At 36.6% G+C, this 27,602-nt stretch overlaps 1 protein-coding gene across 1 annotated transcript in view; it reads right to left on the reverse strand.

Annotated features, from left to right (window-relative positions):
• Positions 1–12,142: 12,142 nt before the first annotated feature.
• The window catches only part of FAM114A1 (family with sequence similarity 114 member A1), a 77,657-nt gene continuing 62,197 nt past the window's right edge, over positions 12,143–27,602 (reverse strand). The window contains exons 10-15 of the mRNA XM_044680524.1: positions 27,328–27,410; positions 24,962–25,120; positions 23,737–23,876; positions 20,820–20,892; positions 16,469–16,522; positions 12,143–14,263 (exon numbers count right to left, since the gene is read on the reverse strand). Coding sequence (XP_044536459.1) covers positions 14,162–14,263; positions 16,469–16,522; positions 20,820–20,892; positions 23,737–23,876; positions 24,962–25,120; positions 27,328–27,410 — 611 coding nt within the window. The 3' untranslated portion in view covers positions 12,143–14,161. The remainder of the gene's footprint in view (positions 14,264–16,468; positions 16,523–20,819; positions 20,893–23,736; positions 23,877–24,961; positions 25,121–27,327; positions 27,411–27,602) is intronic.

The following is a 27,602-nucleotide window of genomic DNA, read 5'->3' on the forward strand; positions in this document are numbered from 1 at the left end:
GGTAGGTGCTTTTACTATCCCCATTTTATTCATGAGAGAACTAATAGAGGTTATGTGTCTTGCTTCTGGTTAGCCCATTAGCAAGTATCTGGCTCACATCTTCTCAAATCCAAGTTCAGTTCTTTATTCAATAGGCTGAGTCATAAGCTAATGGGGTCTCCCTCAGGGAAGGTCTCTACTGAGAAGCTGAATCATAACCTTTTAGGAAATTGAAAAAAAAAGAATTATTGACCATGTAAACATTATATAAGATGGACTTGTAGGTTCTTTCCATTTCTGAAATCCTGTGAGACCAGTAATGAATGTAGTCAAGAACCCATAATTAGAGTTAAGATCTGAGCTCTTTTTTTCTTCCATCTAGCAAAGCAGATGGAGTGCTGGACAAGAAATCAGAAAGACTTGAGTTCAAATCCAGACTCAGACACTTACTAGCAAAAATCACTTAAATTCTGCCTGAGTTATCTCATCTGTAAAATGGGGACATTAACGTTAAATGTCTTCAGGGTTATTGTCAGGATCAAATGAGATAACATTTTTTAAGTGCTTTGCAAATGTTAAAGTATAACATGAATGCTTATTGTCTCTGTTGTAATTATTGTTACTTACTTATGATTCCAGTAATGCTCTTTCCACTATACTCTGCTTCTCCACTTTTGCTTTCTAACCACCAATTTCTTTAAAATCTGCCTCCATATTTTTTTCTCCTTTTCTCCCAACCAGAAGTGTTTTATAGATGACTTGCTGCAATATGTTTAAAGTTCCTGCCTTGTTGTTGTTTTTTTTCAAAACTGACAAATTGCTTTGAGTTTAGAGACCTGTTGTCAGAAATAATCCTTTCAGGGATTTGGCATTTGGAAAATATAGGCATCGGTTTGTGTGTGTTCTTATAAGTAGCTTTTCATCTTCAAAGCATTATATAAATGTTTGTTCTCTTCCTATGTGAAATTCATATTTAGAAAAGAATGGGCTTGCTTTAGGGGAAACATATGTTCTAAGGTCTCAAAGCAATTATTTGTTGCCTTTGAATCCTGCTCAACTTGGCTGTATGTGTTTGGCAAGCCTTCCTTTACCTGTAGTTTGCACAGATAGATGACTGATTTTTGAATTCCTTTTAGTTCTTTCATTATATGGTGCTTATAAAAATAAAAGATCCCATGGACCAACTGAAACTAGAGGTAGGGAATGGAGTAGGACATACAAAGAGGAACTAGTCATTGGTTTTCCCCCATATAGGTAAAATGTCAGGCAGGGGGAAGGAGGTAGATAAATAAGTGGGTTAGCAAATAGTACTGAATTTCCCTATAGTTTTATTTAAAAAAAGGCCAGATTTCCTTTTCTATAGCACCGTTACAAAGAAACGACCCATATTATTTTTATGTCACACAATAGCAATTCTTTGTTGACCTCTGTGGAAGCATATTTTAAAAGAACAACCCTTATTAATTCACCAGAATATAGTTGGAAATAATATTCATCCAGTCTAAAACATTTGCCACACCTTTTCCTTTAGAAAAATGTCACTTTGAACATTTCTCTTTAATATAGAAATGCTTTATTTCTGGCAGGCATGTACCTAAAACAAAGAATATTCCATTTGTATTTTTTCTTTGACATAAAGTTTTAATGTCTCTTTATGACAAATACTTCCCTGGACTATTGAAAAAGAGTATTTTCAGTCATCAATCCTAGATAGAGATTGGCCCTGTGATTTCCCTGACATAGGGAACTCCTTGGAGAGGAGTTTCCTTCCATCAATACAAGTTAGCACCTTCCTTGCAATTTCTAATCTCTGAAAATTGCCTGAAGCATTGATTGATTCAGAGACTTTTCCCAAGGTTGCATAGGTTGTGTGTGTCAGAGGCAGGACTGAACCCTGGCTTTGAAGCCAGAGGTGTCAAACATGTGGCCATGGGACCATGTAGCCTGCAACACTCCCAAGTGTGGTCTGAACCAGATTAAAATAGAATTTTATGTAAAAAAAAATACAACAAAACAAGGATAACATTACATTTCTAAGTCAATAAACATCCTACAAGAGGCAATTAGGAAGCACAGTGGAGAGAGTTCCAGGCCTAGAGATGGGTTCAAGTCAACATCCTAACTCTGTGACCCTGGACAAGTTGCTTAAACCCATTTTCCTAGCCCTTGGCTCTCTTGTCTTGGAATTAATGCCTAGTATTGATTCTGAGAGGGAAAGTAAGGGTTTAAAAATATATATATATATATATACAGCCTACAGAGGCTTAATCATGGATGGCTACATCCCTTATAAATGGATTAGTGTCCCATTTCTATTTAAGTTCGATACCATTCATTTATACCAGTGATTCTCAAAGTGGGCACCACCGTGCCCTGGTGGGTGCTGCAGCGATCCAGGGAGGGCAGTGATGGTCACACTTTTGTTGTATTACATTCTATTCTGAGTTCAATAAATAGTGTCATAATTTCCAGGGGGCACTAAATAATATTTTTTCTGGAAAGGGGGCAGTAGGCCAAAAAAGTTTGGGAACCACTAATTTATACCATTCTGCCAAGTTGATATTCCTAAAAAATTTATCTGACAATGTTCATGGTTCATAGATCTACTGTGAAAATGGAAGGGACCTGAGAAGCCATTTAGTCTTTTCATCACTTCATTTTAGAGATGAGAGAACTTGCACAAAGTCTCACAGAATAGGACGTGTCAGATGCAAGCTTTGGACCCAGGTTCCCTGACTTCAGAGCCAGTGGATGCTCTTTCAATTTCATCAAAATATCATTTCCATCCTCAAAAAATTCAATGTTTTCCTAATGTTTCTGGGATAAAATATAAAATCCATAGCCTGGCATTGCCGGTCCTTTGTAATCTGGCTCACACCCACCTTTTCCCTCATTTCATATTACTCCTCTTCATACACTCTCTGGTCCAATCCATCTTCCACCTCTAGACACAGATTGTCTTCCATGTCTAGGATATATTCTTTTCTCACTTCTGCCTCTTGGCATCCCTAGGTCCCTTCAAGTTCAGGTTCATCTTCTTCACAAGAAAGACCTTAGCTAAATCTCCGAGTTACTGTCTTCCTTTTGAAATTATTATGTGGTATTTTGTATATGCTTATCTGAATAGCCAATGTTTCCCTCCAGTAAAATGTAAGCTCCTTGTGGTAGGGATTGTCTTGTTTTTTACATTGTACCTCTATCTTTTATTTTATTTTATTAATTTTATTAAATTGATTAATTAAGAAATTTTTTCCATGGTTACATGATTCATATTTTTTCCCTCTCCTCCTCCCATCCCCCTCCCATAGCCAACGAGCAATTTCACTCGGTTTTACATGTGTCCTTGATCAAGACCTATTTCCATATTATTAATATTTGTACTAGGGTGATCATTTAGAATCAATATTCCCAGTCATATTCTCATTGAACCATGTGATCAAGCAGTTGTTTTTCTTTTGTATTTCTGCTCCCAGAGTTCTTTCTCTGGATGTGGATAGCATTCTTTCTTATAAGTCCCTCAGAATTGTCCTGGATCCTTGCATTGCTGCTAGTAGAGAAGTCCATTATGTTTGATTGTACCACAGTGTATCAGTCTCTGTGTATAAGGTTCTCCTGGTTCTGCTCCTTTCACTCTGCATCAATTCCTGGAGGTCGTTCTAGTTCACATGGAATTCCTCCAGTTTATTATTCCTTTGAGCACAATAGTATTCCGTCACCAACAGATACCACAATTTGTTCAGCCATTCCCCAATTGAAGGGCATCCCCTCATTTTCCAATTTTTTGTCACCACAAAGAGCACAGCTATAAATATTTTTGTACAAGTCTTTTCCACTATGATCTCTTTGGGGTATAAACCCAGCAGTGGTATGGCTGGATCAAAGGGCAGGCAGTCTTTTATAGCCCTTTGGACATAGTTCCAAATTGCCATCCAGAATGGTGGGAACAATTCACAACTCCACCAGCAATGCATTAATGTCCCAATTTTGCCACATCCCCTCCAACATTTATTACTTTCCTTTGCTGTTTACCTCTATCTTTTAGTAAATGACTTGCACATAAAAAGTGTTCTACAAATGTTTGCTTAATTGAATTGAAGTACTTGCATGACTCCTTTTGGGGATCTTGTAAAGGAGAATCTCTCCTTAAGTATGGGTAAGACCAGATGACTTGCTGAATTGAATTCAATGAGTTCACAGAAGTCACACATAGGGGTAGGAACTGGATCTGTACTTTAACTAGTATAGGGACTCTAAGGGGAGAAACCACTCTCTACTAACACATATTGACACATCCTCTTTATTTTTAAAATTTTTTAATTATTTCAGTTCATTTTATTTTAATTTTTATAGAATATTTTTCCATGGTTACATGATTTATATTCTTTCCTTCCCTCCCAAGCCCTCCCCCGCCCCGCCCTTGTAGCCAACAGACAAATCCACTGGGTTTTACATGTATCATTGATCAAGACCTATTTTCATATTATTGATAGTTACACTGGGGTGGTCATTTAGAATCTGCATCCCAAATCATATCCCCATCAATCCAGACACATCCTCTTTAACTGGTCTTAGAGAGCTATCTAGAGCACTAAGAAGTTAAATAACTTGCCCAGGACCATTATATACTTGTCATAAAATTCTAGTTTTATAAAAGTTAAGAACTTGCTACCTCCCAGAATCCAGGAAGTGAATTGCTTGGAGAAGGCACCATGGAGATGCCTGAGGAAACCTCACACTGCATCAAAAGATCCAGAATTAACTTTGGGATGTAGTGAAATTGAACTATGGGGGGTTGTAACACATTTATTTTGTATTTCTTATGCTGAATGGGACTGCTTCCTAATTGTTTTTTTATCACTATGCCTAACAATCATTGGTTTTTTCTCTTTCCCTCTTATCCCCAAATTATTGTAATTTATAAGTTGGTTATGTTTACAAGATCCCTTGGGGCAACTAGTCTTCCAAAGGATCTCAGGGGGGATTGTGTAATTTGATCGGTTACCCTAAAAATGACAATCCCCAGCAAAACTATGATCCCCAGTAAAACTATAATTCCCAGAACCCCACTCACTTCTTGTTCTTATGTGCTGATGTAGATATGATATAAATTGGGTAGTGGTCCATCTCTCTGGCCCCTTTCCTTCCTGTTGCAGTTTTGGTGGAGTGGAGATTTTTGAGCAGGTAGGAAACCTTAGTCACATAGTTCTGTTTTGTCAGATAATAAACTTGAAAAAATATAATACTTCAAGTATTCAACTTTAATTTAAATCCTACACCATACAGTCACTCTGCATCAGAGGCAGGAACCCAGGTCATTCTGCCTCTCAGACCTGCTCTCTCTTCTCTGCCATGTTGCCTTTTGGAATCTTCCCATAATTTACTAATTTTTCATAGCCTTTGTTCATACGGAGAAGTAATATTCCACAATATTCACATACCATGATTCATTTGGAGGGTTGTTCCTGTCTTAGGAGAAATGACTGCTTATGTCAAGTGGAGTTCCATTTTGCTGAAGAAAACACTGGGTTGTATCACAGGCAGTTTAGTCTCTTGAGAAGGAAGCCATAAGGAAATTCTCAGAAAAGATGCTTCTGTGCTTTGTCAAGAGATCTTGCAAGACATAAAAGAATCTTCTTTGAGAATTTCCTTATGGCTTCTTTCTCAGGGGCTAAATTGCCTGTGACAGGGTTAGAGAATAGTAGTCATTCTCTTTTGTTTTAACATTTAATGTGATTGCAATTTCAATTTTGGTCTTATTGCATAACATTATGATTGCTTTGAGGAAGAATACATTCAATAAAATTCAATTCAACATATGAAGGCCTTCGCTGATGCTTCTCAAAGCAATGAACCTAATCAGTTATTTCATACTATTTGGTACTTATCACTCCTGTGCAGTATTAATTCCTTGGTAATGACTGTAATATTAACAACGATCTCCATAGGTGAGGACCAGTTGAGTAATAGATTGGGAGTCATTTAGCAGTAAAGGTAAAGCTTCTTCAAGCCTGACTTCCCTTCAGAAAATGTGAACAGGTGATTTTGTAGTCTTTATTATAGACAGCTTAATTGGTTGTATGGCTTTAAAGGAAAAAAAAAAGAAATTTGAGACTCTTTATGCTTGGATTACAATATTTAGTTTTTAAATTCTAATGATCAGACCATAATGTCAGGCACTATAAAATATACCAGCAGGTTATATTTTATACTTAACTATCACATCACCTTCAGGGCTATAAAAAAAGCGAGTTAGAGCTGTCTTTCATTGACATTGATGGAGATCCAAACTTTGACAAGGAATAGAAGCTCACAGACCCTTCATGAGTTAAGAAAAATGCTAAATAATTGTGTTGTCTCAGCCTCAAATGGTAGAATCCATTCATTATAGGCACCAAATGGTTTTGGCAATACTAGATAAATTACAGACCCGTTTTTGTACTTTGGGAAGGTTATTAGTATTCCAATTCATTATCTCCCATGACTTTTCTTTACTTCCCATTTATTATTGCCCCTTGGAGTATAATGGAGCTGTTTGGCCAGAGTGAAGCCTTAAATTCATTCTACCCTGACACATTATTTGTGTCTACAATTTCACCATAAATTTCTAAAGAGAGACAGAAATTGCAGATGCAGGGATTCAAATTCCCTGGTGTTGAATTCATCAAAATGAACAGATTGTAAACTGCCCATTGGAAATATGATATGCAGCAATTCAGCATCATGTTAATACTTCATAGCCATGGTTCCTTACATTTATATGGTTTTTCTCTGCAGAAGCTTTCTGAAATTGCTTCTGTAGTCATTATGTATCCCAGAACAGTCCACGTTTAATAGGAAGATTATAACGGTTGGTTGGCTACGTGTTTTTGAAGCCTTTTACATTTAGTTGCTAAGTTTAAATTATTATTTCCCCTTTTTAGGTCATCTCTTTACCTATAACACTTTTCTCTTTGGAATGGTTGGACCTCCCTAGGGAAAGCAAGGAAGTACATTGGAAATAAGGGAAGCAGCTTTGACAAAAAAATCTTGATGTAAGACAGTGATTCCCAAACTTTTTTGGTCTACCACCCCCTTTCCAGAAAAAAATATTACTTAGCGCCCCCTAGAAATTATAACACTATTTATTGAACTCAGAATAGAATGTAATACCAAAAAAATGTGGCCATCACCGCCTCCCTGGATCGCTGCAGCACCCACCAGGGGGCGGTAGCACCCACTTTGGGAATCACTGATGTAAGAGAAAGCTGGAAGGGACATGGAGACAGAGAATATGGTTTGTTTTCTATCAATTCTGGCCCTAGTCTATGTGAAATGAAAGACTATTCAAGCAAACATACACTGAAGGACAACTCCTATTTGACTGTAAGCTCCTTGAGGGCAGAGATTATTTTCCATTTTGTTTTGGTATCTCTATTCCTCCAGGGCTTTACACATTTTGGAGGTGGGGGGAGGCCCAGATGTATGATTTTATTATTATGGAGGATTCCCACTGTAGAAACACTCCACCAATGTAGATTGGGAATTTACCAGTAAACTTATGATCATAACTCTAGAGCTGGAAAGGGGCCATTTAGCTAATTAAAAGAAGAAAAAGAAGCCAAGGGAAGTTAGGTGACTTTGTTTAAGTTAATGCAGATAGTGTCAAAGGTGATATTTGAATTTGGATCTTTTAATAATGAGTAGGAGAAAAAATAAAGACTTTAGCGGAATAAGACAAAAGGACTCAGGTAGGTGAGTTGGAAATATTTGGACTATAGAAGCAGATCAGAAGCTGAATTCCTAGAGGAGAAATTTTGTAAAATTTAAGAGAAAATGAGAAAGATGTAAAAGAGAAAATTCCCTGGCTCAGATTTCTAATTTTTCTTCCAAATGGAAAGAATAGAAGGATTAAGGGCAACTTAAAAGGACAGAAAATTATTAAGAGTGACCAAGGAAGATTAGAAAGAAGTACTTGAAGAAAAAACTTAAGAAGGCTAAGGAAAAGATCATTGGCAAGATTAGGCAAGAAAAGTAAAAATGTAAGTGAAAAAATTAGAGGGTAAAAAAAAATCAGTGTGTAGAGCACATTGGTGAAACCATTAGAAGATTGGTTCGAGGCTGAAAGGGAAGTAAAGATGGCTGTAGAGTCACTGAAATTAAGGAAATCAAGTTGAGTTAAGTTGTCAAATTTCTAGCCAGGTGCTTAGGATTGAGTTGCAAACACGCAAAAGTAGTTCTTTAAAAAAAAAAAAAAAGAAGAAGACTGAAACACTCACCCATTATGGAGAATAACAGTAAAGGTGCAGTGACATATTGAATGTGTAATGTTTCTATTTTATATTTCTACTAGAGTTGAAGGACTGTTTTCTATAGAAATACTATTTATGGGGCAGGTGAGAGGCTGAGTGGATTGAAAGCCAAGCCTAGAGACAGGAGGTCCTAGATTCAAATCTGGTCCCAGACACTTCCTACTTGTGTGACCCTGGGCAAGTCACCTAATCCCAGTTGTCTAGCCCTTACCATTTTTCTGCCTTGGAATTAATACTTACAGTATTGATTCTAAGACAGAAGTTAAGGTTTTTTATATCCTTAAAAAAAAGTACTATGTATACCTGGACAAAAATAGAGAATGGGTGAAGAGTTTGAGAAACAGATTACCTGTCTGGTACTGAGGCATGATATTATGATAGGATACATGATATAGCAGTTATGAAGAAAAATTCCATTATCTAGACAGCTGCTAGAGCTCTCTGCCAGAAATAGAGCAACTAATAATTTCTTGCCTTGACTTCATGATAATTCCACTTGGTGATAATTTCATCCTCCAAAAAGTGGAAGAATCAACCAGGGGAAATTCTATTTTGTATCTAATTGTCATTAAAAGGGAGTTGATTGTTGAAATAAAAACTATGAAAACGTTGGAGAGAAATACCTGCTCCCTTTTGGAATCTGTGAAAAGAGAAAGAATAAATCCCTGCATAATTTCTTCGGCTCTAAAGGTCCTGGGGGTGAATACTGGGTCAAGGAAGAGAATGTCAGGATTGCCCTAAGCACCTGCACTTTGTACTTTGTGATGTTTTATAAGAAATTCTCGAAAATATTCCTTTTCATTATCTAATCCTTTGAGACCAGTAGAAGAGACAGGTCTGTCACATGAATCAGCAGGGACTATAGTGCTGACATAATCTTATTACTTTTTTGGCCCTTAGCTCACGGGGAGAAAAATGCACTTTGATCTAGGCCAGTGTAAGTACATTTAAATGCAGACTGCAGAATTGTGTCCTTCTACACCCTGCCCCTGTGCCCAAACCGTATTAATTACACATACTGATCATGCTAGTGGAAGCATCATTAATAAGACTAACTACAAGGTTGTAGTCATTTATTGTAAAGAAAAAAAGACCTTCGTAATTATGTAGAAGAGTAATATAAAATGAACGGTTTTTTTGAAGAATTCAGGAAAAATGAAAGGAATGACTTTATTTGGCTTTGTTCAATAGATGTGGTACAGAATAAATTACAGAAAAATGGTTAGGAAAGCCAATCAACCAGTCAACAAGCATTTATCAAGTGCTTGGTATATACTAAGATACTAAGAATATAAGTGGAAAGAGTAAAAGAATTCTTATTCCCAAGGAACTTACAAGGGACGGATCTGGTCATAGCATAACACGTCTGGGAAAAAAACCCCAAATAAATCATTAACTATGTGCTCCCTTTGCCCTGACCCCTACCATTTGGGTGAAATAATCTTAAATATAATTGAGAGAGATGATTCATGTCTGGTAGGAATTTTTTTTACAAATTAACTCCTGTGACATTTTGTACTTGAATCACTTGAAAGAGACGTGATGGAGTATAATTTTTAAATGTAGAGAATTGTTTTGATCACATTTTTCGAAGTCCATTTCCAGAAGTGGATTAGTAAGAAATACTTAGAGAAAGCATTTTGAGACCTAAAAGCATGAAAGCTGCATCTATCTAAGAATAACACAAAAGGATCGTATTTTCCATTATGAAACACTGGCTTCACCAGGAGAAGAAAGACCCATTTAGGTTTTATGCAATACAGAGCACAGTTACTGTTTGTGAAGATTTTTTTTTACTCTTATCTTCTGCCTTATAATCCATTCTAAGTATTGGTTCCAAGGCAGAAGAGCTGTAAGGGCTAGGCAATCGGGGTTAAGTGACTTGCCCAGGATCACATAAATAGGAAGTATCTGAAGCCAAATTTAAACCCAGGATTCCCATCTCTGGACCTGGCTTCCTATCCATTGAGCCACTCAGCTGCTCCTTGTGGGGCTGTTTTTCAGAAAATAAGAGGAACCCCATCTGAATTTTTTTGTTTAGTGGTTGCTCTGTGGGTGTTCTGTCCAGGACTATCAGAGATGACCTCAAGTAGAACATATTTTTTGGTTCCAGTACAGTTTGAGTATGGCCAGGCTATGTAGAAAGTGGCCACCATTGTTTATAAAATCCTGGGCACCTGGTAGGGAAGGAGAGGGCAATGGACTTCAAAATAGCCAAAGGGAAATCTCTGATAAATAAGCCTGTCCCCCCAGTACTTTCCAAGTACACGTTCCCCTTCTTTCACCCTTGAAACAATGCTGCCAAAGTAGTTCTTACTGGTAGAGAGTTCCTGTTCCTGTTACTCCACTTAGCTAAATACATTATTCATGTAAAATTAAGCCAAGGAACGGGGCTTTTCAGAGTTGGAAATGACCTTAGAAGTCACATAGTTCAACTCCCTTATTTTACAGATGACAGAACTGAGGTCTTTGGAGGTCCCAGTGACTTGTACAAGGTCACAAAAATAAGTGGCCAAACTGGGATTTTAAACCAAGTCATCTGACCCAAGCCCAGTGCATTTTCCATTACACTCTGCTGTTCAAAACATCTTTGTGAAGTAGACTCAGTAAAAAAGAGAGTCACATTGCCAGCAGGAGAGAATATTTCCACTGAGGTATGCTGCTTTAATGCCCTGTGTTGAACTCTACTCATTAAGCCTGTAAATGTATGCACCAATACCCAAGAGGAATTTTTCTCGAATACATTGTACTTTGAATTGGAAATATGCTTTTAAAGATTTTCATTTAATAAGGGTGAAGCACAGAGCACATGCATAATTTAGACAAGTGGCAATTTTGTACTAGATGCAAGGAAAAAATGGGCATCCTTGTTTAGTATTGATGGCTCAGAGTCAAGGGTACCAAATACACTTAAATCCAAAAAAGATTACTAAAGAAATAAAAAGTGCCAGAGGAATAAATTCTAGATAGATCACCAATTCAGTAACTGATAATCAAAGTGTCAAAACAAGATTGCCAGAATCTGGATCCTGACTTTTACTGAATTTGAAAGGCTCAGAAAAAAACAGATAATTAGGGGATAGGAACTGGCTATGGGATTGCATTGACAGAGAGAGCTCCAAGTGGAGGAAATTCCCTTTGCCATGCAGATTGGCACTTTCTTGGGAAGTTATAATCCTAGGGAATTGCTTAGAACACTGAGATGTTAAGTGTCTGGCTTAGAGTCACTCAGCCAATATGTGCCAAAAGTGGGACCTGAATACAGGTTTTCTTGACCCGGAGGACAGCTCTCTTTCTATGTCCCAATTCCTGTATTAAATAGTGACAATGATAAGAGAATCACAAAAAAAATAAGGAAGAATGGAGAAGTCCAGACCTTCTTCAGTGGGTGGAATGCCTAGCCCAGTGATGTCATGCATCTTTCAAAGCATCAAAGTAAATGATAAATGGTACAAAGGGAGTATGATTGCTAAAAAAAAAGGATAGTTCAAGAAGTGACTACATTTTAAGTTATTTGTCTCTTTATAATCAAAATACTTAAAACAGAGCCCCTGGAAATTATGGTTTTGTTTGCTTGCCTTTCTTCAGCAAGAAAGTATCTTGAAATAAAAACAGGTCTTTTAAAATGATTTAGTACTTTTGCTATTCCTAAAGAATTTTTTTTCTTATCTGGATATGAGGTGCTTAGTTTGTGTTAGGACCTATGAAAAAAAGTAGCCCTTGACCATGGGCTTAAAAATCTAATTATTGAAATCTTGGTCTTGGCTACAAGTTCTTTTAAATTTCCCACTTAATTAATTTAATGTCTGTGAAGTTCTTTGATGCTGAAATCTTACATACAACAAACACAATTCTGCATGTATTCTTTTCTTGCTCACACCAAAGGTTTTATTTAACTTTACAAAAAAGTCAAAAATACAAAGATTTCATAACCCTCAGACTATTCTGCAGGAATGAGTTCCCATTCTGTTTTCCCATCTATAGAATAATAATCTTCTTTCAAGGGGTTTTGTGATGCTAAAATGAGATAATATTTGCAAAACTACTTTGCAGATCTTCAAAACACTATAAAATGCAGGTTGTTATAATTGAACCTTCCCAAAGAAAAGCATGTTTTTCAGACCCTGTAGCAAAGCTTCTTCAGGCTATCATACTCTAGATAAATAAAATTCTGCAGAATAGGAGAGTAAACAATGGGGGTTTGTGAGGGTGGGGAATGGGCATACCCTACCAGAGAGATAAATAAAGTTATCTGTGTGGACAAAGGTATATGTAGCTCTGAGAACATTTGTAAACCAACTTTCATGTTACTGAAGGGATTCACTGTACAAATTATCCTTCCTCGATTTTCAGTAGAGCCCAAGAGGGAAGAGAGTAAATAGTCACTATTGACTATAGGTTCATAGGTATGAGCAGCCATTTGCAGTGATGACTTATGAAGGTCTTCCAATAGGCTTCCTAAGGATCTTACTTATTATTCAAGTCATGTAGCATCCTCTCCACATATAAATGAATCCATAAATAAATACTTGAATTTTAAAGACCTTGTTACCAATGTTGATTCAATTCATGTTTATTATGCACCTGGTTTTTGGTTTTTTTTTTTTTGAGGTATTGTGTTAAGCTCTGGGGAGAAAAAGCTGAATAAGACACAGTCCCTACCCTCAAGGAGCTTACAGTCTGGTAAAGCTATTTTGTCATGCACTTACCAAATCAATTCAGAATGCCAAACATCTCTCCTTACATTAAAAAAAATCATTTAATAGCACCAGACTGATGTATTGCATGTCAATTAGAAATATATATATACATATATATATATATAAAGTAAACAAGAAACAAAGTATTAAAGACATTCTCTATTTTCTTCCTCTTTAAATGTTTTGCAGGAACACTGCTGATATTTTTCAGGTTCAGTAAATTATAGTAAAACTCAAATTGAAAGCTCTTCGCCTTATTACAGATTTGATTACATCTCTGGAATACATAATTGGTGGAGTGTATACTGTCATATAGAATTATAGAGCTAGATGAAAACTTGGAGTTCTTCAGGTCTAGGGATTCTTAGTGTGGGGTCTGTGAATTAAAAAAATTAATAACCGCTTTTTGATATAATTTGTTTCTAACATATTTTATTTTGTGCATTTATAAACATTCTGAGAAAAGCTTCACCACACTGCTAGCAGAGTCCATGACACAAAAGAGGTTAATAACCTCAAATCTAGTCTAACCACCTTATTGTACAAATGAGAAACCTGAGACCCATTGAAATGAAGTGACTCACCCAAGTTTACATTGTTGGCAGAGCCGGAATTCAGGTCCTTGATATTTCTGTACAATGGGTGCTTTCTACTATACCATACTGTCTTAGTAGATAAGATGAAAAATTTGTAAGATAGTGTTTTCCTTGCCCCTAGTCAAATATATGATAGGGATTTTCTATATCACATTTAGTATATTGTTTAAATTAAAATATTAAAAATTAATGCTTGAAGAGTAGGAAATTTGAAACCATCTGAATTCAGGATTTGAAGAACTCAGGATCCTGGAATCTCTTGACACAGCATGATTTACCAATTAAAGGACAGGAATTATTTTTTGTGAATGGAAATATATTCAACTAACACTATTTTGAATATGTTTACTATTTCGGTTTAAATTAATGTGAAGAAAATATTATTTTTTTGCAAAGAAAAAAAAGCTGCTCTAACAACCATATACATTAAGAGAAATGTCTTTAAACATTATTTTCAATACTGTCTGTGCAAAACTGCTGTAGTGTCCTCCAATGGGCCTTCTGGGGCCAGTTTTCTTTTAAGGCATCTCTTTAACCACAAACTCTAAAAGGATGTGGCTGTGGCTTCCTTTTACACGGTGATGGATTCTGGCAGCTGTCACTGCTCTTCTTTCAAACAATTGGTTTGGATATGTGAAATCTGCAGAACAGGAAGCAACAGCTGGAAAGCATCCTGGATATATGTAGTACTATTGGCGCCCTAATGAGGGAGGAAAAAAATGTGGTTGAATAACTATTCTTAGAATTGAGTTTGGCATTATCCCTTTAAAAATGATTGCTTACCACCACCTCCTCCTCCCCTATATGATGCTCAATTCCATTTCCTCAATCATATTGGAATATAAACAAAATCTAAGTATATCCTGTCTGAGGGAGTCAACTCTTGATTATGAGTTCTATCAGGCAGAAGGATTTATACTAAATGGAAAAATAATTAATGTAAGCTCCTGGGATACAGTTAAAGAATTACGCATTTACTAGCCTCTATACTTAACCTCTTCCTCCATCAGTCCAATTATCTACAAATCAAGGCAAGGAGGAAGTCTTAGATTGCCACCAACAAAGCAGATAATTAGTTGATCTAAGGAGGAGGTCTGAAGCAAAGCACCCGAATATCTTGGAACTGCTGTATAGAGCCATTCTCTCCATCCTTAAGCATCTACTCTGCTCTTAATTAAGATATTATAACTAAAGGAGCAAACCAGATTAAACCAGCTTTAGCAAACAAAAAACCCCTCAAACAACCCCGAAATACCCCCCTAAACTCTAACTCCAAGTATGTGAAGTATGAATTTATCTTTGATTTCTTAACTTTTTCCCCTGATTGATTTGTTATATCATACTGTCAAAGTTCCTCTGAGGAATAGAAAGTAAGGAAGATTTTTTTAAACTTATCTTACTAAACTAAAAACCAGTCAGTGCCTTAGCATAGTCTAGGACTTTAGTTACTTTCTAAAAATGATCTGCAATACACCTATTGGTTCAAATATTGACTACATTTACCCCTCACATCTGGCTTGTACAAAATCTGAATGTGACCTAGAATTAGGCCCTTAGTGAAAGAATGATAATGAAAGAAACAAAAATTAAATGGGTAGTGAGGACAAAAATAAAACATTGCCACATGAATTGGGGGAAAAGAAAGTTTTTAAAAATCCTTTCATGGGAAATAAATATTTTAATAGTATAATTTTGTATGACTATCTTACATATATACCTTTCAAAGGGGGTTTTATTTTTAGGGTGGAAGTTACTTTATTCAGGAAAAGTTTCTATTCAGACCAATATGGTATATATAATTCTTGATATTACTATTCTGTATCTATCATTATATATGCATATATACATATATAGACACATATGTGATATATTTTGTACCTATACCCTCAGTTGAATTATAATTTGAGAGACAGGTATATTTAGTAAAAATATAGGTAAACTTAATAGTCAAGAAACTTAGGATCAAATTCTGACTCCTCTATTCTCTATGACCCTGGGTTTAACCATTCTGAGTTCCATTTTCCTCATCTCTAAATTGGTGATAAGAATATCTATAACAGCAACTTCAAATAGTAGTTTTATAAACTTAAAAGTATTATTTAAATGTAAACTATTATCCTGTTAATGCCCTATAGCTCTAGGAATTTGCTTATATAATGCCACAAATTTTCCTCATTAATACATTGTTGGTTCCCTTTATCTACAACAGGTATAATATAGTATCCAGGTAGACTATTTCTAGAGTTCTCTAGAACCCATCCCCAAGAATGGGGAAAAACTGCTATATTTTCTTTATCTGCTCACATATCACAATTAATAGCAAGGTCACAAGTAACTTTAGGGTTATCAGTTTAGTGATTCTGCTATTGCAGATGATGTTTAGAGTCTGGACCAGGGAAGATCAGACCTCTTGAGTATTGTGTATAGATAGACAAAGCTTAGCTAAAGAATCACTTTTGTAAGTCCAAAGTCACCAAGCTAGGCTGGACCACATTGTCCAAGAGACTCTCGGGTGCGTGAGAAGGGATAAAGGTTCAGATTTTCATGGGACCAATTCATATTTCAGCCTGCCACACAGAAATCAGTAATTACAGTGTTAAAACTAGTGTCACACTTTTAGCAACACATCCAGAGCCATTTGATAAGCCTAAGGCAACAGTTGCAGAAAGAACATGCAAGGCTAGCATTTCTTTTTGCACTCAGAAATCCTTGAAAATTTAGGTACTGTTGATTTACTTCAAGGTTTCCAGCTAGCTATACATAGAAAAGGGCTACTGATGAGATACTGGTGAGTCACAGGAACACTTTCTTCTTAAGATAAAGACAAGGAAAATATATCCTCCATATCTGCTTCTATTCAAAGGCACTCTATCAAGCCATCTCCAGGTGACAGTTAAACGCTTACCTCTAACAAAACACTATTGATCATTGGGTTAAGGACTTCGGCCTTCTGGTTGCTCTGTGAAATCAAAACATAAATCAGGTAAATTGAAGTCTATACTGCAGGGCCAAACACAATGATATTAGTAAACAGAAATACATTTGCTTTAAGGGATCCTTTGTGAAAAATGGATCGGGGAATTAAGAATAAGAGGGGTCCTGAGATATCACAGGAAAATATCATTTGAATGTCTCCTTACCTTTCTAATATCTTCTTGAAAACATCCTTGATTAAGGATAGATCTATAATCTAGTCCCAGCTCTGTCCCTTACTTGTTACATGACCTCACATAAGACACAGAACATTCCTGGACTGTAATTCCCTAATCTGGAAGATGGGGCTACAAATGAATGATCTGTCTGTTTTACAGGCTTATTGCAATGCTCAACTAAATTAAAATGTGCATTGCTAGGAATTCAAACATAGCATAATTGTGAGGGGTAGATAGTAACCTTAAATAATGATGGCAATATGATCATAAAGTAGGAAGGGACCTCAGGGACTTCCTAGCTGATTTCTTACATATGTGGAAACTGAGGCTTTGTGAGATCAATTGATTTGCCCAAGATCACAAAGTTAACAAGTATGAGAGATAGGATTTGAACCCAGGCCATTTGGGTCCAGAGTAAATGTATCCTTTCCACTGTACCAGGAAACATAAATAGATCTTCTCTGTTAAGATAATGGCTTTCTTCCAAAGAGCCATTTTTACTTCTTATTTGATCTATCCTTACAATGGCATAGAATTTATGAAGTGGCTATTTTTTTCCTTTTTTTAAGGGGAAGGATCTGATTTCATTAGTATAAGGCATTCCTGGATGAGAGAACTACCTCTATCTACTGATGAGGATTGATACATTCCAGTCTAAACAAGCTATCCAATGTACTGAAAGGTTAAATGACTTGCTCAGAGTAACACAGTATGTTTCTGAAGCTAGACTTGAATTCATGTCTACCTGGATCCAAGGTCAGTTCTCCGTCCACTACACTACATTGTGTTTCAGTGGAAAGAGATGGTTTATATCTCAGAGGATGTAGGTTCAAATGCCTGGTTTTGCTGCCTCTGATGACCTCAGACGAGTCCCTTTCCCTTTCTGAGTCTCAATTTCCTCGTCTGTAAAATGAGATGATTGGATTAGGTAACTGCTAAGATTCTGCTGATATTTAAAACTATTCTTCCATTGTATAGATTAAAAAAATTGAGGGAAACAGGATGTTAAGTCCCCTAGGTTATATAGTGTTGTATTTAGGAAGCTGTAAGATGCCAGGGGTCTGTAGCAATCAAGTCTCACTAATCTTTTGTTCTATAGAGGGACACACACACAAACAGGCTTGACAGAAAGGAGGGGCAGGATATTGTCAAAGTGCACCTTCACTTTCCCCCTCCCACTAGGCAGTTAGAAAGTCAGTTACAATATGGATATGGTGGACAATCTGACTAGATACCTTCTGGGCCTGGACAGTAGGTTAGGAAAGACTAAACTCTTAAAGATGATAACTTTCTCTAAATTATTTCCCCACAGGATAGAATAGGAGACACTTGATGTCTTTGAAGCTCACAGGCACAGGGCTACAAAGTAGGAGGAACTCAGCTTGAGGAGGTTGTGAGTATATCCCAAAATTATAACTAGGCACTCCTCTCAATTGATAAAGGGTTTAATGATAGGTGGGAATGAGAAGGGAGGGAAATGGAATAAGGATTGATAAGGTCTGGGAAGCCCTCAAACTGTTATGTCCAAGCAGCCCCTCCCCCCAAAGGGGAAAGGTAACTTGAATAGCTAACTTGCTCTCTATCCCTATAAATATTCTTTCTCTATATCTAAATAACTGAACAGAGGTAAACTGTGATGTTGTTGGATGTCAAACCCAGGTAAATCAGGTTGGCAGTTAGGAACTAAAATGACTTTGCTCAGATTCAAGCCTCAAGCCCCAAGAGCAACCCAGGACCCAAGACCCAGCAAGCAGAGTCACCTGCCTACTCTTCAATCCCAGGGCTCCAACTGCCTTTAACTGCCCCCTCTCTCAGAGTTCTTGGGGGGCCCTATGGAATTCTGAGCTGTAGCCTGAACCCCTCTCTGCAGCTTGAATCCCTCTCTGCAATATGAATCTCACAATAGTTATTGGCGAGGCTAGGATCATAGCGATGATTCTGTCTACCCTCCACCCCCCACTAATCTAGTATTTACTACCCATCATCATACCACTATATGAAAAAGGGGAAATTACCCAGACAGCTAGTTTTTCCTCACTGCATCTAAGATGACAGAAACAAAATTTGTGCCAACATAAGTAGCTTCGCAAAGCAGCTAGTTATAACTCTTCCAATATAAGCAAAATCACATATACTGCATATTATTTCCAGGGACTCTAAAATAGAGTCTGGGGAAAAACTCTTTTGAAATGTAATCCTTATTGTCAGTAATCAGAGAATCCATTATGATATTTGCTCTCAGTTGTTCTGCTTATCAGTAAACTGCTGAAATATAATCAGAATGAGGGTAATAAAATGACATTGATTTTGAGAATGTACAAACAATTTGAAAGGGGTCTGGAGAGCAATGTAAACTCATTAACTTCTAGTTAGAAATAACAGCTATGTTTTAGGAGTTAGAAACAAATTCACAGAAATGATGACTTAAGATTCATGAATAATAGCTTTACAAGAAAGTACCATTATATTCTAAGACCATACTTTCATAGTAACTACTATTTAAAATTTTTTTCTTACTTAAAATATAAAAACAACAAAAACTCCACCATCTCTTGCTGAAACCTCATTGTCCTACAATATTTCTAAAAAACATTTTATTCAGGTATAATGTGATTTATAAAATGCTTTACTTTATGCATATAAAATATATGCTATATTAATCTATTATAGCTATCCCTCCCCAAAAGAATACAGCCTCCTCATGGACAGAGTCTGTTTCATTTTGTACTTGTACCCACAAGGCCTACCATGGTGCCTACTACACTGTAAGCATATAATAAATGCTTAGTGATTGGTTAATATGATAGCTAGAAAGCTACAGAAGATGATAAATGGTCATTTGCCAGGTGGACTGTGAAACAATTTTCCTGGTGGCATTAACAAGTTTGGGGATAGAAAGAATTGGCCAAAATAAAGAAATCAAACCAAGCATGCCGTTACTAAAGTAATGGGACTGGTTTTCTCCTATAGCTTGTAAACTGGCTTTGAAGGCCAATCCAAAGAAGAATAAACAGCATAAAACAAAACAAAGGAAAGTAGTCAATGAAATAAAAAGTAAATGACATCATAGGGGAATCCATGGACCTCAGACCATAGCACATCCTTATTTTGCAGATGAGGAAACGGAGATCTTAGGAGATTAAATGATTTACTCAATCATACAACTAGCCACAATAGCAGCTAAGCCAGAACCAGAATTCTGGGTCCCTGGCTCTCAGTTCATTTCTTATGATTCTCTGTGTTATCATGGAAAGAGATGAATGTAGAGACAAAAGACACCTGATTTCAGATCCCATCCCTGACATTATTCATTATCAAAATGACTTCAGGTGGGCAGCTGGGTAGCTCAGTGGAGTGAGAGTCAGGCCTAGAGACAGGAGGTCCTAGGTTCAAACCCGGCCTCAGCCACTTCCCAGCTGTGTGACCCTGGGCAAGTCACTTGACCCCCATTGCCCACCCTTACCAATCTTCCACCTATGAGACAATACACGAAGTACAAGGGTTTAAAAAAAAAATGACTTCAGGCAAGTCAGTAACCTCTTGAAGCCTAATTTTCCTCATCTGCCAAGTAGGGATAAAACAACTTACAGTGCAAATGTTGCAGAGATGTGGTGACAAAAACACTGTAAACTTCCTAATGTTATACAAGTGGGAATTGTTCTTACCTACCGTATCACCAGCTCAGGATCATTACAGAGAAAACTACTAACTCAGGTTTTCTAAATTGCATTTTCAAGGTATTATTTGGTTAAATCTTACATGAGACATACATTTAGGTCTTGCAATCCTACCACTTTTCTCATTCTCTTACAAATCCACCATTCTGCTTAAATATTCACAATAAATCAAAGCCATATGCTATCAATAGAGAGCCAGACTCAGAGTCAGGAAGATCTAGTTTTCTAAGTCCCATCTCAAACATGTACTGGCTGTGTGAGACTCTGAGCTAGTCACTTATCTTCTCAGAGTCCCTGGGCAACTCTCAGCCACATGATTACATTAGTAGAAGAAGTTTCCTCACTGGGGAGCACCCTACACAGATAAAGTCAGAGCACCCCACCCCATCCCCCCTCTCCCTTAAAAAAATCAATATTATGGTCTTACCCCAGTGGTGGTTAAAAAATCAGAAAACTTCTTAGACAAGGAAGTCACTTCATTACACATTGCACTGGTTAATCTGAAAAACACACACACACACACACATACACATGAGGCCAACAGATTATCTTAAAATTAAATATTTTAACCAAAAATCTGATATCAGAATCTTAAAAGGTAATAGATCCAATCTTGCCATTGGAGAAATTTTTTCATTTCATATTTCTTCATGGAGTTTTGAAGAACTAGGCAATGGGTTTACTATGGAACTTTGGTTTGTTTTTTAATATAACCATTGTGAAAAATAAATTTTCATTTGGACCACCATCAAAGTTAGGGAAGAAGGTTGGTATATTCATTTGCCGATTCTCTTGGGTATGGGGGTTAGAGTGTGTGTGTGTGTGAGGAGTGAGGGATTTCCTTTCAATACCTTGTCCTATTCATAATACAGGACACATTTCTGACAAAGTCTGAGTGAATTCCTTAATTGATGTTATTTTTTACTGTTTACCCCTTTTTTTCCTTTAAAAGAGATCTCATTAATGACATATGTAAAACCCACTGGAATTACTCATTGGCTACTGGGGCAGGGCGGAGGGGAGGGAAAGAACATGAATCATGTAACCATGGAAAAATATTCTAAATCAATTAATTCAATAAAATTTTTCAAAGTAAAAAAAATAAAAAATAAAAAGAGATCTCATTCTAGGGGAATGGCCTCACCTGAAGGAAAGCAGCCCCTGACTTAAGGGAACAAAGCACTTTGAAGGAGTGGCAAGAGGTGCTATATGCCAGGTGAATCATATCACTGGCACTAACTTGACTACTACCTTTATTTGGATCCTAATGGAGAGAGCCAAGGACCCTGATGCTAAGTGCCCCAGGAAGAATAGATCTCCTCTTAACCCTGCTTCCAGCCTAGTCATAGCCATCACCCAGAGAAGCATATCCTTGGGAGAAGAGGAGAACTATCCTTACCCACTACCACCCTTAGGGCAGGCAAGTCAGCCTAGCTAAAACATCAGGGCATGTTGAGGAGGCAATAAGAATCCACATGTGCCAGAAAAGTCAAACCACCACTACCACCACCTCCTCTCATATCCAAATGGGAATAGCCCAGGATGCTGAGTGCAAAGACCCAGGGAATAGCTGCCTTCTTATTCCTCTCTTCCCACCAACACCACCATTCCTAGGTCTAGCCAGCTTCCTCCATCTGTCATCCAGGGGAAGCAAACCCTGACTCTTGGCAACTGCTTCTATAGGTGCCATAGTGCTCAGTGGACATAGTTATTTTAAAGACCCAGAAAAGAAGATTCTAGCACCAAACCCCTTGCCATTGCCAAATGGTTCAACTTCAAAAACTGATATGGTTTAATTGATGGAAATTATACTAACGTTACCATCTGCTTTGTTACTAAAACCTATGGACCACTGGCCCTTTCCATCTGCCTTGCTACTACAACCTCACATATGTGTTGCTTCTTCATTAGAACATGAACACCTTGAGAGTCAGTGCTGTCTTACTTTTTTATTTATATCCTCAATTCTTAGCACAATGCTTTAAACTCTTAATAATGCTTTTTAAAAATTTATTCATTCACTCATATAGGTAATTATAGGACTACCACACATGGTTGTCACATACTTGTCTGCATTCTGAAGAGGATGAGATGGTGGTTGCTGTCAGGGTAGAGAGGATGCTAACTATACATTATCCAAGGGATTCATCCATTCTGCCATTTGTAACAGCTTTCCTGTGCTTCTGAAGTGTGTGCGCTGATTGTCATCATATGGACAATATCAATTAATATTTGGCCAGAAGACCAAGCCTTTGCTTCAGGTTAGGCTAATTTGGAAGTTGGAAAGTTCAGGGAATTTCCAAGGAAGAGGAAAGGACAGAGTTGCCCTGAATGTGTTCCTTGAGACAAAGAATGATTTTGTTTATTTTTTCTTTGTACCTTACACATAGGAAATGCTTCACATTTGATGGCTGACTTGATTTGACTGTTGTTTACCCCTAAGAGAATATAAAGGTTAGGGCTGGGACTATGTCCTCTCTGTCTTCATCTCCTAGCACCTAGCACCTAAATATTGTTGAATTAGATAAAATTGAATTGTGAGTGAAATAGATTGTCTTGTTAAGTTATAAAGGAGAGACGAGGCACATCTATTGTTACTCTCCATCTGACTTAAGACAATTTTGAGGTCATTTCCTTTGGCTTCAGTGAATGTCTGTAACTAACAATTGCCAAGGAAAACATGATGAGGCTGATTCATCAATTCAGAATCTGAGAATGTGACTGATGAAAATGGCTATGAAAATCTGGGTGTACTGGTAGATTTTGTTATCCAGCTGTAAAACTGAATTAAGGGGTGGCAAGGTGGTACAGTGGCTAGAGAGCCAGCCCTGGAGTCAGGAGGTCCTAGGTTCAAATCTGGCCTCACATACTTCCTAGCTGTGTGATCTTGGGCAAGTCACTTAACTTCAACTGCCTAATCCTTATCGCTCTTCTGCATTATTGACAATTCTAAGACAGATGGTAAGGGCTTAAAAAAAACTGAATTAAGGAAGTCAGTTCTCAATTTGTGTGGTGAAAACTTATTTACAATCAAAACATCTGCATTTCAAAATGTCTGATCTAGTGATGAGTGCTGTTGTAAATACGGCCACAGTCATATGTCTTCTAACACACCCCAGGTAATCTTGGGGTAGTAACTCATAGAAGCTATTACTTCTGATTTACATAATGCATTTCAGTTGGAATTTCTCTAAGCATTTATTTTCACAGCAAAACAGAAATTTGTCAATGTAAGAACAATCTTTATGAACCCTGAGATGAATGAGGATGAGAAAACCCCCAAACTGATATGAAAAGTACTGAGAGGAAAAAAAAAAAAAGAAAGAAAAGAAAGTTCCATTTACTTTATGAGAACTTTTGCTTGATCCTGGGCTGGTTTTTCCACTTCTTGGCCATGAAGAATTAGCTCTGCTACTTTATGCAGTTGTTCAATACAGCGTGCAGTTACTTCAGCAAGACTTTCGATCGATAACATGTACACTTCCTATAATGAAATAACAAACGAACAGCATAAATATTCATATGGAGAGTCTAAGTCCCTATTCATTTTGAGCCCAGGGATAACACAAAGCAAACCCTAATGCTTCTAAATGATGAATTTCTGGAAGTGACTGAATGTTATCTGTTATGGTCTACTGAAATACCATGAGAAATTGTAAAACCATTTACATTTAGAAATACCAATAATTTGAATTGGAAATTTTGTCGTCAGTGTTATCAAGTTGAAAAATTATTTCTCCTGAAAATATTTTTTCATATAAAATATACATATTGATATTTCATGTAAAATAGAATATATTTCATGCAAACAAAGTCTTTGGCATCGCCAAATCGTTCGACATGAGAAACTGACAGGATCTTATCAGTGAGAATGACATTAAAGAACATTATTTTCTGCTTTGTGTCTGTAATTTAGAGATCACAGAGCTTTCCTTGACTTTCTGACTTGCTGCCTAAACCTTTCATTTATTGTCTCCCCACTTAGAATGTGAGCTCCTTGAACACAGGGACTGTTTTATTTGTCTATTTGAATTCCCAGCCCTTTGGCATATAGCTTTGCATATAGTAAGCAACCCAATAAGTGACTTATTCATTCATACTTCAATAGCAAGCTCATGGGTGTAGGTATTTGCTTCTCAATGAAGACTACAATCCATCCATGTTTTCTTGCAAGTATTTCATTGAATAAATTATTGGCTCCAACATTTAAGTCCAAAATTAAATAACTATGGCAAGTATGAACATTGAAGACTATGCTATATTATTTATAAAATATAAAGACAAATGTGATATTCTATAAAAATGAATCTGTTGGACCTTTCCCTGACTTAAAAAATGATTGTTGCCTTAATAAAATTTTTTCTTTATAAATCTCATAAAACCATGTAGAAATGATCAAATCTATAAGAATCTGCAAATTGATTTACACTAAGAAAGTTGTTCTATGTTCAAGAAATTATAACAAATGTCTCTGGAATGATGGAAAAAACAGCTTACAATAAGAAGCGTTGATTGCAAGATTAACCCTTGGCCATTGTTCTAAGGGTAAAGAAGTCATTTTTTTTTTACCTCTAGTGTCTTGGTTTTCTTTTCTTCCTTATTTTCATCTTCAGGGACTTCAGGATTCTCTTCTTCATCATCCGGAGCTTTCTCTACTGGCTGTTCTATCACATCAGCTGATGTCACAGTTTGAGCTTCTTCCACCCAGTCATGAGCCTTTTTTCTAGCCTATGACCATCCCCACCCAAAGAAAAACATTTACAGTATGAAAATGGATGAGGATGAGCTGCTATCAGATACAAAATAGGTAAATAAATATCCATCTAGCCCAATTCTCCAACCCTTAGTCTTGAAGTCAGGTGGTAACAAACCATTGGAGAGTAGTAAAGGTTCACACCCTTGTGTATGTGGTGTGATCCTTTCACTTCTTTCAAACATTCCTTTAAGATTTTTGAATAAAAGCTTCTTTCTTCTACAGCTTCACTGTTCCCTAACATTTTCAAAATATATTTTAATATATAGTATGTATATGATAAGGAGAAAATTGTTTTAAAAATACTTTAAAAAGTTAAAGTTTAAAATTACATTTATTTTAAAAATCCTTACTTTCCACCTTAGAATCAGTACTATGTATTGGTTATAGGGCAGAAGATTGGTTAGGGTTAGGCAATTGGGCTTATTGACTAGCTATGGGTCACACAGCTAGGAAGTCTCTGAGGTCAAATTTGAACCCAGGACCTCCCATCTCTGGACCTAGCTCTCTATCCACTGAGTTACCTGACTACCCAGGCATCCATCCATCCATACATCTATTTATTTATTTATTTGTTTGCTTATTTATTTATTTGTTTGTTCGTTCATTTATTTGTTTGTTCATTTGTTCATTCATTTATCTATTTATTTATTTGTTTGTTTATTTTTAATTTCTAAATGCTCAAAGAATTTTATTTATTTTCAAAATTTATTTATTTATTTAGTTTTTGTTTTAATTATATTTATAAAAATATAAATATTTTGTATTTATAATTATATTTATTTTTAAAGAACTTTTGCTACTCTCTTGGCTGGCTCTCTGCTCTTTGCCCATGAGGAAATAATTCTGCTGCTTTGTAGAACTGCTCGATACAATGTGCAGAATAAAGAAAAGTGAACATGTCAAAAGAAAGAAATCAGGATGTAAGAGAATGGTCTGAAGAGACCCAAGGACTCACAAAAACCCCAACAGTTAGAACAAGAGGGCCATTTGTGATTTTATCAGGTTAGGCGATTCCCAGTATGGAAACTACCCACATTGATGCAGTTAGGTAAGTCATTTGTTAACTTAAGAGTCTTAAATAGTTGTCTGTGGGTGCTCAGAACTGAAATGAATTGCTCATGGTCCCGCAGCCAGTATGGATCAGAGCCAAGACCAGANCTCTCTCTATATATATATATATACATATATATATATGTATGTATATGTATTAAGATACTTCAATATATTGTTGGAAAAGGCAGTAGTATTTTAATAGCATTATGGAAATACTTTTGGTCTTATGGTCCTGGAGAAAGGGTTTTGGGGATCCTCAGAAGTCCTTAGACCACATTTTGAAAATTGGTAGTCTAGCCAGAAGTGTCAAAAAACTGCCTGGAACATTTCCCTCTGTGAACCAAATTAAAAGGTAATTAGTCAAGAGGATGTGGGTTTAAATCTGGCCATGTGATGCTGGGCAAGTCACTTAAATCCAATTCTTTAGCCCTTACCACTCTTCCACCTTGAAACCAATATTTCATGATGGTAAAGGTCTAAAAAAATTTAATAGAGAAATATTTAACAAAAATAAAAATATAACAGAACATGAGTGATGTTAATATATAGTTTTCCAAGTCAATATGCTGCCATTGGACCTTTAAATAAGGCTTAGTGAATTGGTTTCTATTTTAGTTTGATATCACTGGCTGAGAACGGTAGTATTGGATCTCTGCAGGTGGCATATTGACACAGGAAACCACCAAATAAAATGATCTCTGTTGCATCCTTATTTATTTCTTCAACCATTTCCCAATGACATTTTAATTTGGTTCAGTTTGAGTTTCAAGGTGCATGCAGGCTTCAAGTTCAACATCTCTGCTCTATGCTAACTCTCCTCTTTTTAGAAGTAAAGAAACAGAAGTTCAATCTAGGTTAAATACTCCTGGAAATAACAGTTAGTTAGGAGCAGAAACAACATTTCTGAATTTCCAGTCCAATGCTCCTTCTAGAATACAAAGCAAATCCATAATATTCCATTATATGTTTTCCTATTTAAATCATACCTGTTGAATTCAATATCCTGCCCCACTATCAATAGGATACTAGGTTTTTCTGTTCTGTTTATTTTTTCTTCTTTTTAAAAGAATCTCTGAGATATAACTAAAGTGAGATTTTTATAGAAAGTGATTTTGATAGGACCAACCTTATTGAGTTTGTCAGGAGTCGCTGCAACATGTAACTCAAAGAGAAGTTCCGTTAGCATGCTAACAAATTCTCCCTTTTCATCTATGAATGGAAACAGAAAGAGGCAGAAATCAGAAACATAGACAACTATTCCCTTTTCTGAGGGCAGTGACTCCCCATAACCTTAGATGAGGACAAAGGAGAGAATAAATTGGCATCTGTAACAACTTCCCCTCCTGCTGCCGGGTTGATTTCCCTCTTTTGACTTTGAAGTGAGCAAAGCAATTTTCCCAG

The sequence above is a fragment of the Gracilinanus agilis genome, chromosome 6, assembly GCF_016433145.1.
Source record: "Gracilinanus agilis isolate LMUSP501 chromosome 6, AgileGrace, whole genome shotgun sequence".
Taxonomy (NCBI): Eukaryota; Metazoa; Chordata; class Mammalia; order Didelphimorphia; family Didelphidae; genus Gracilinanus; species Gracilinanus agilis.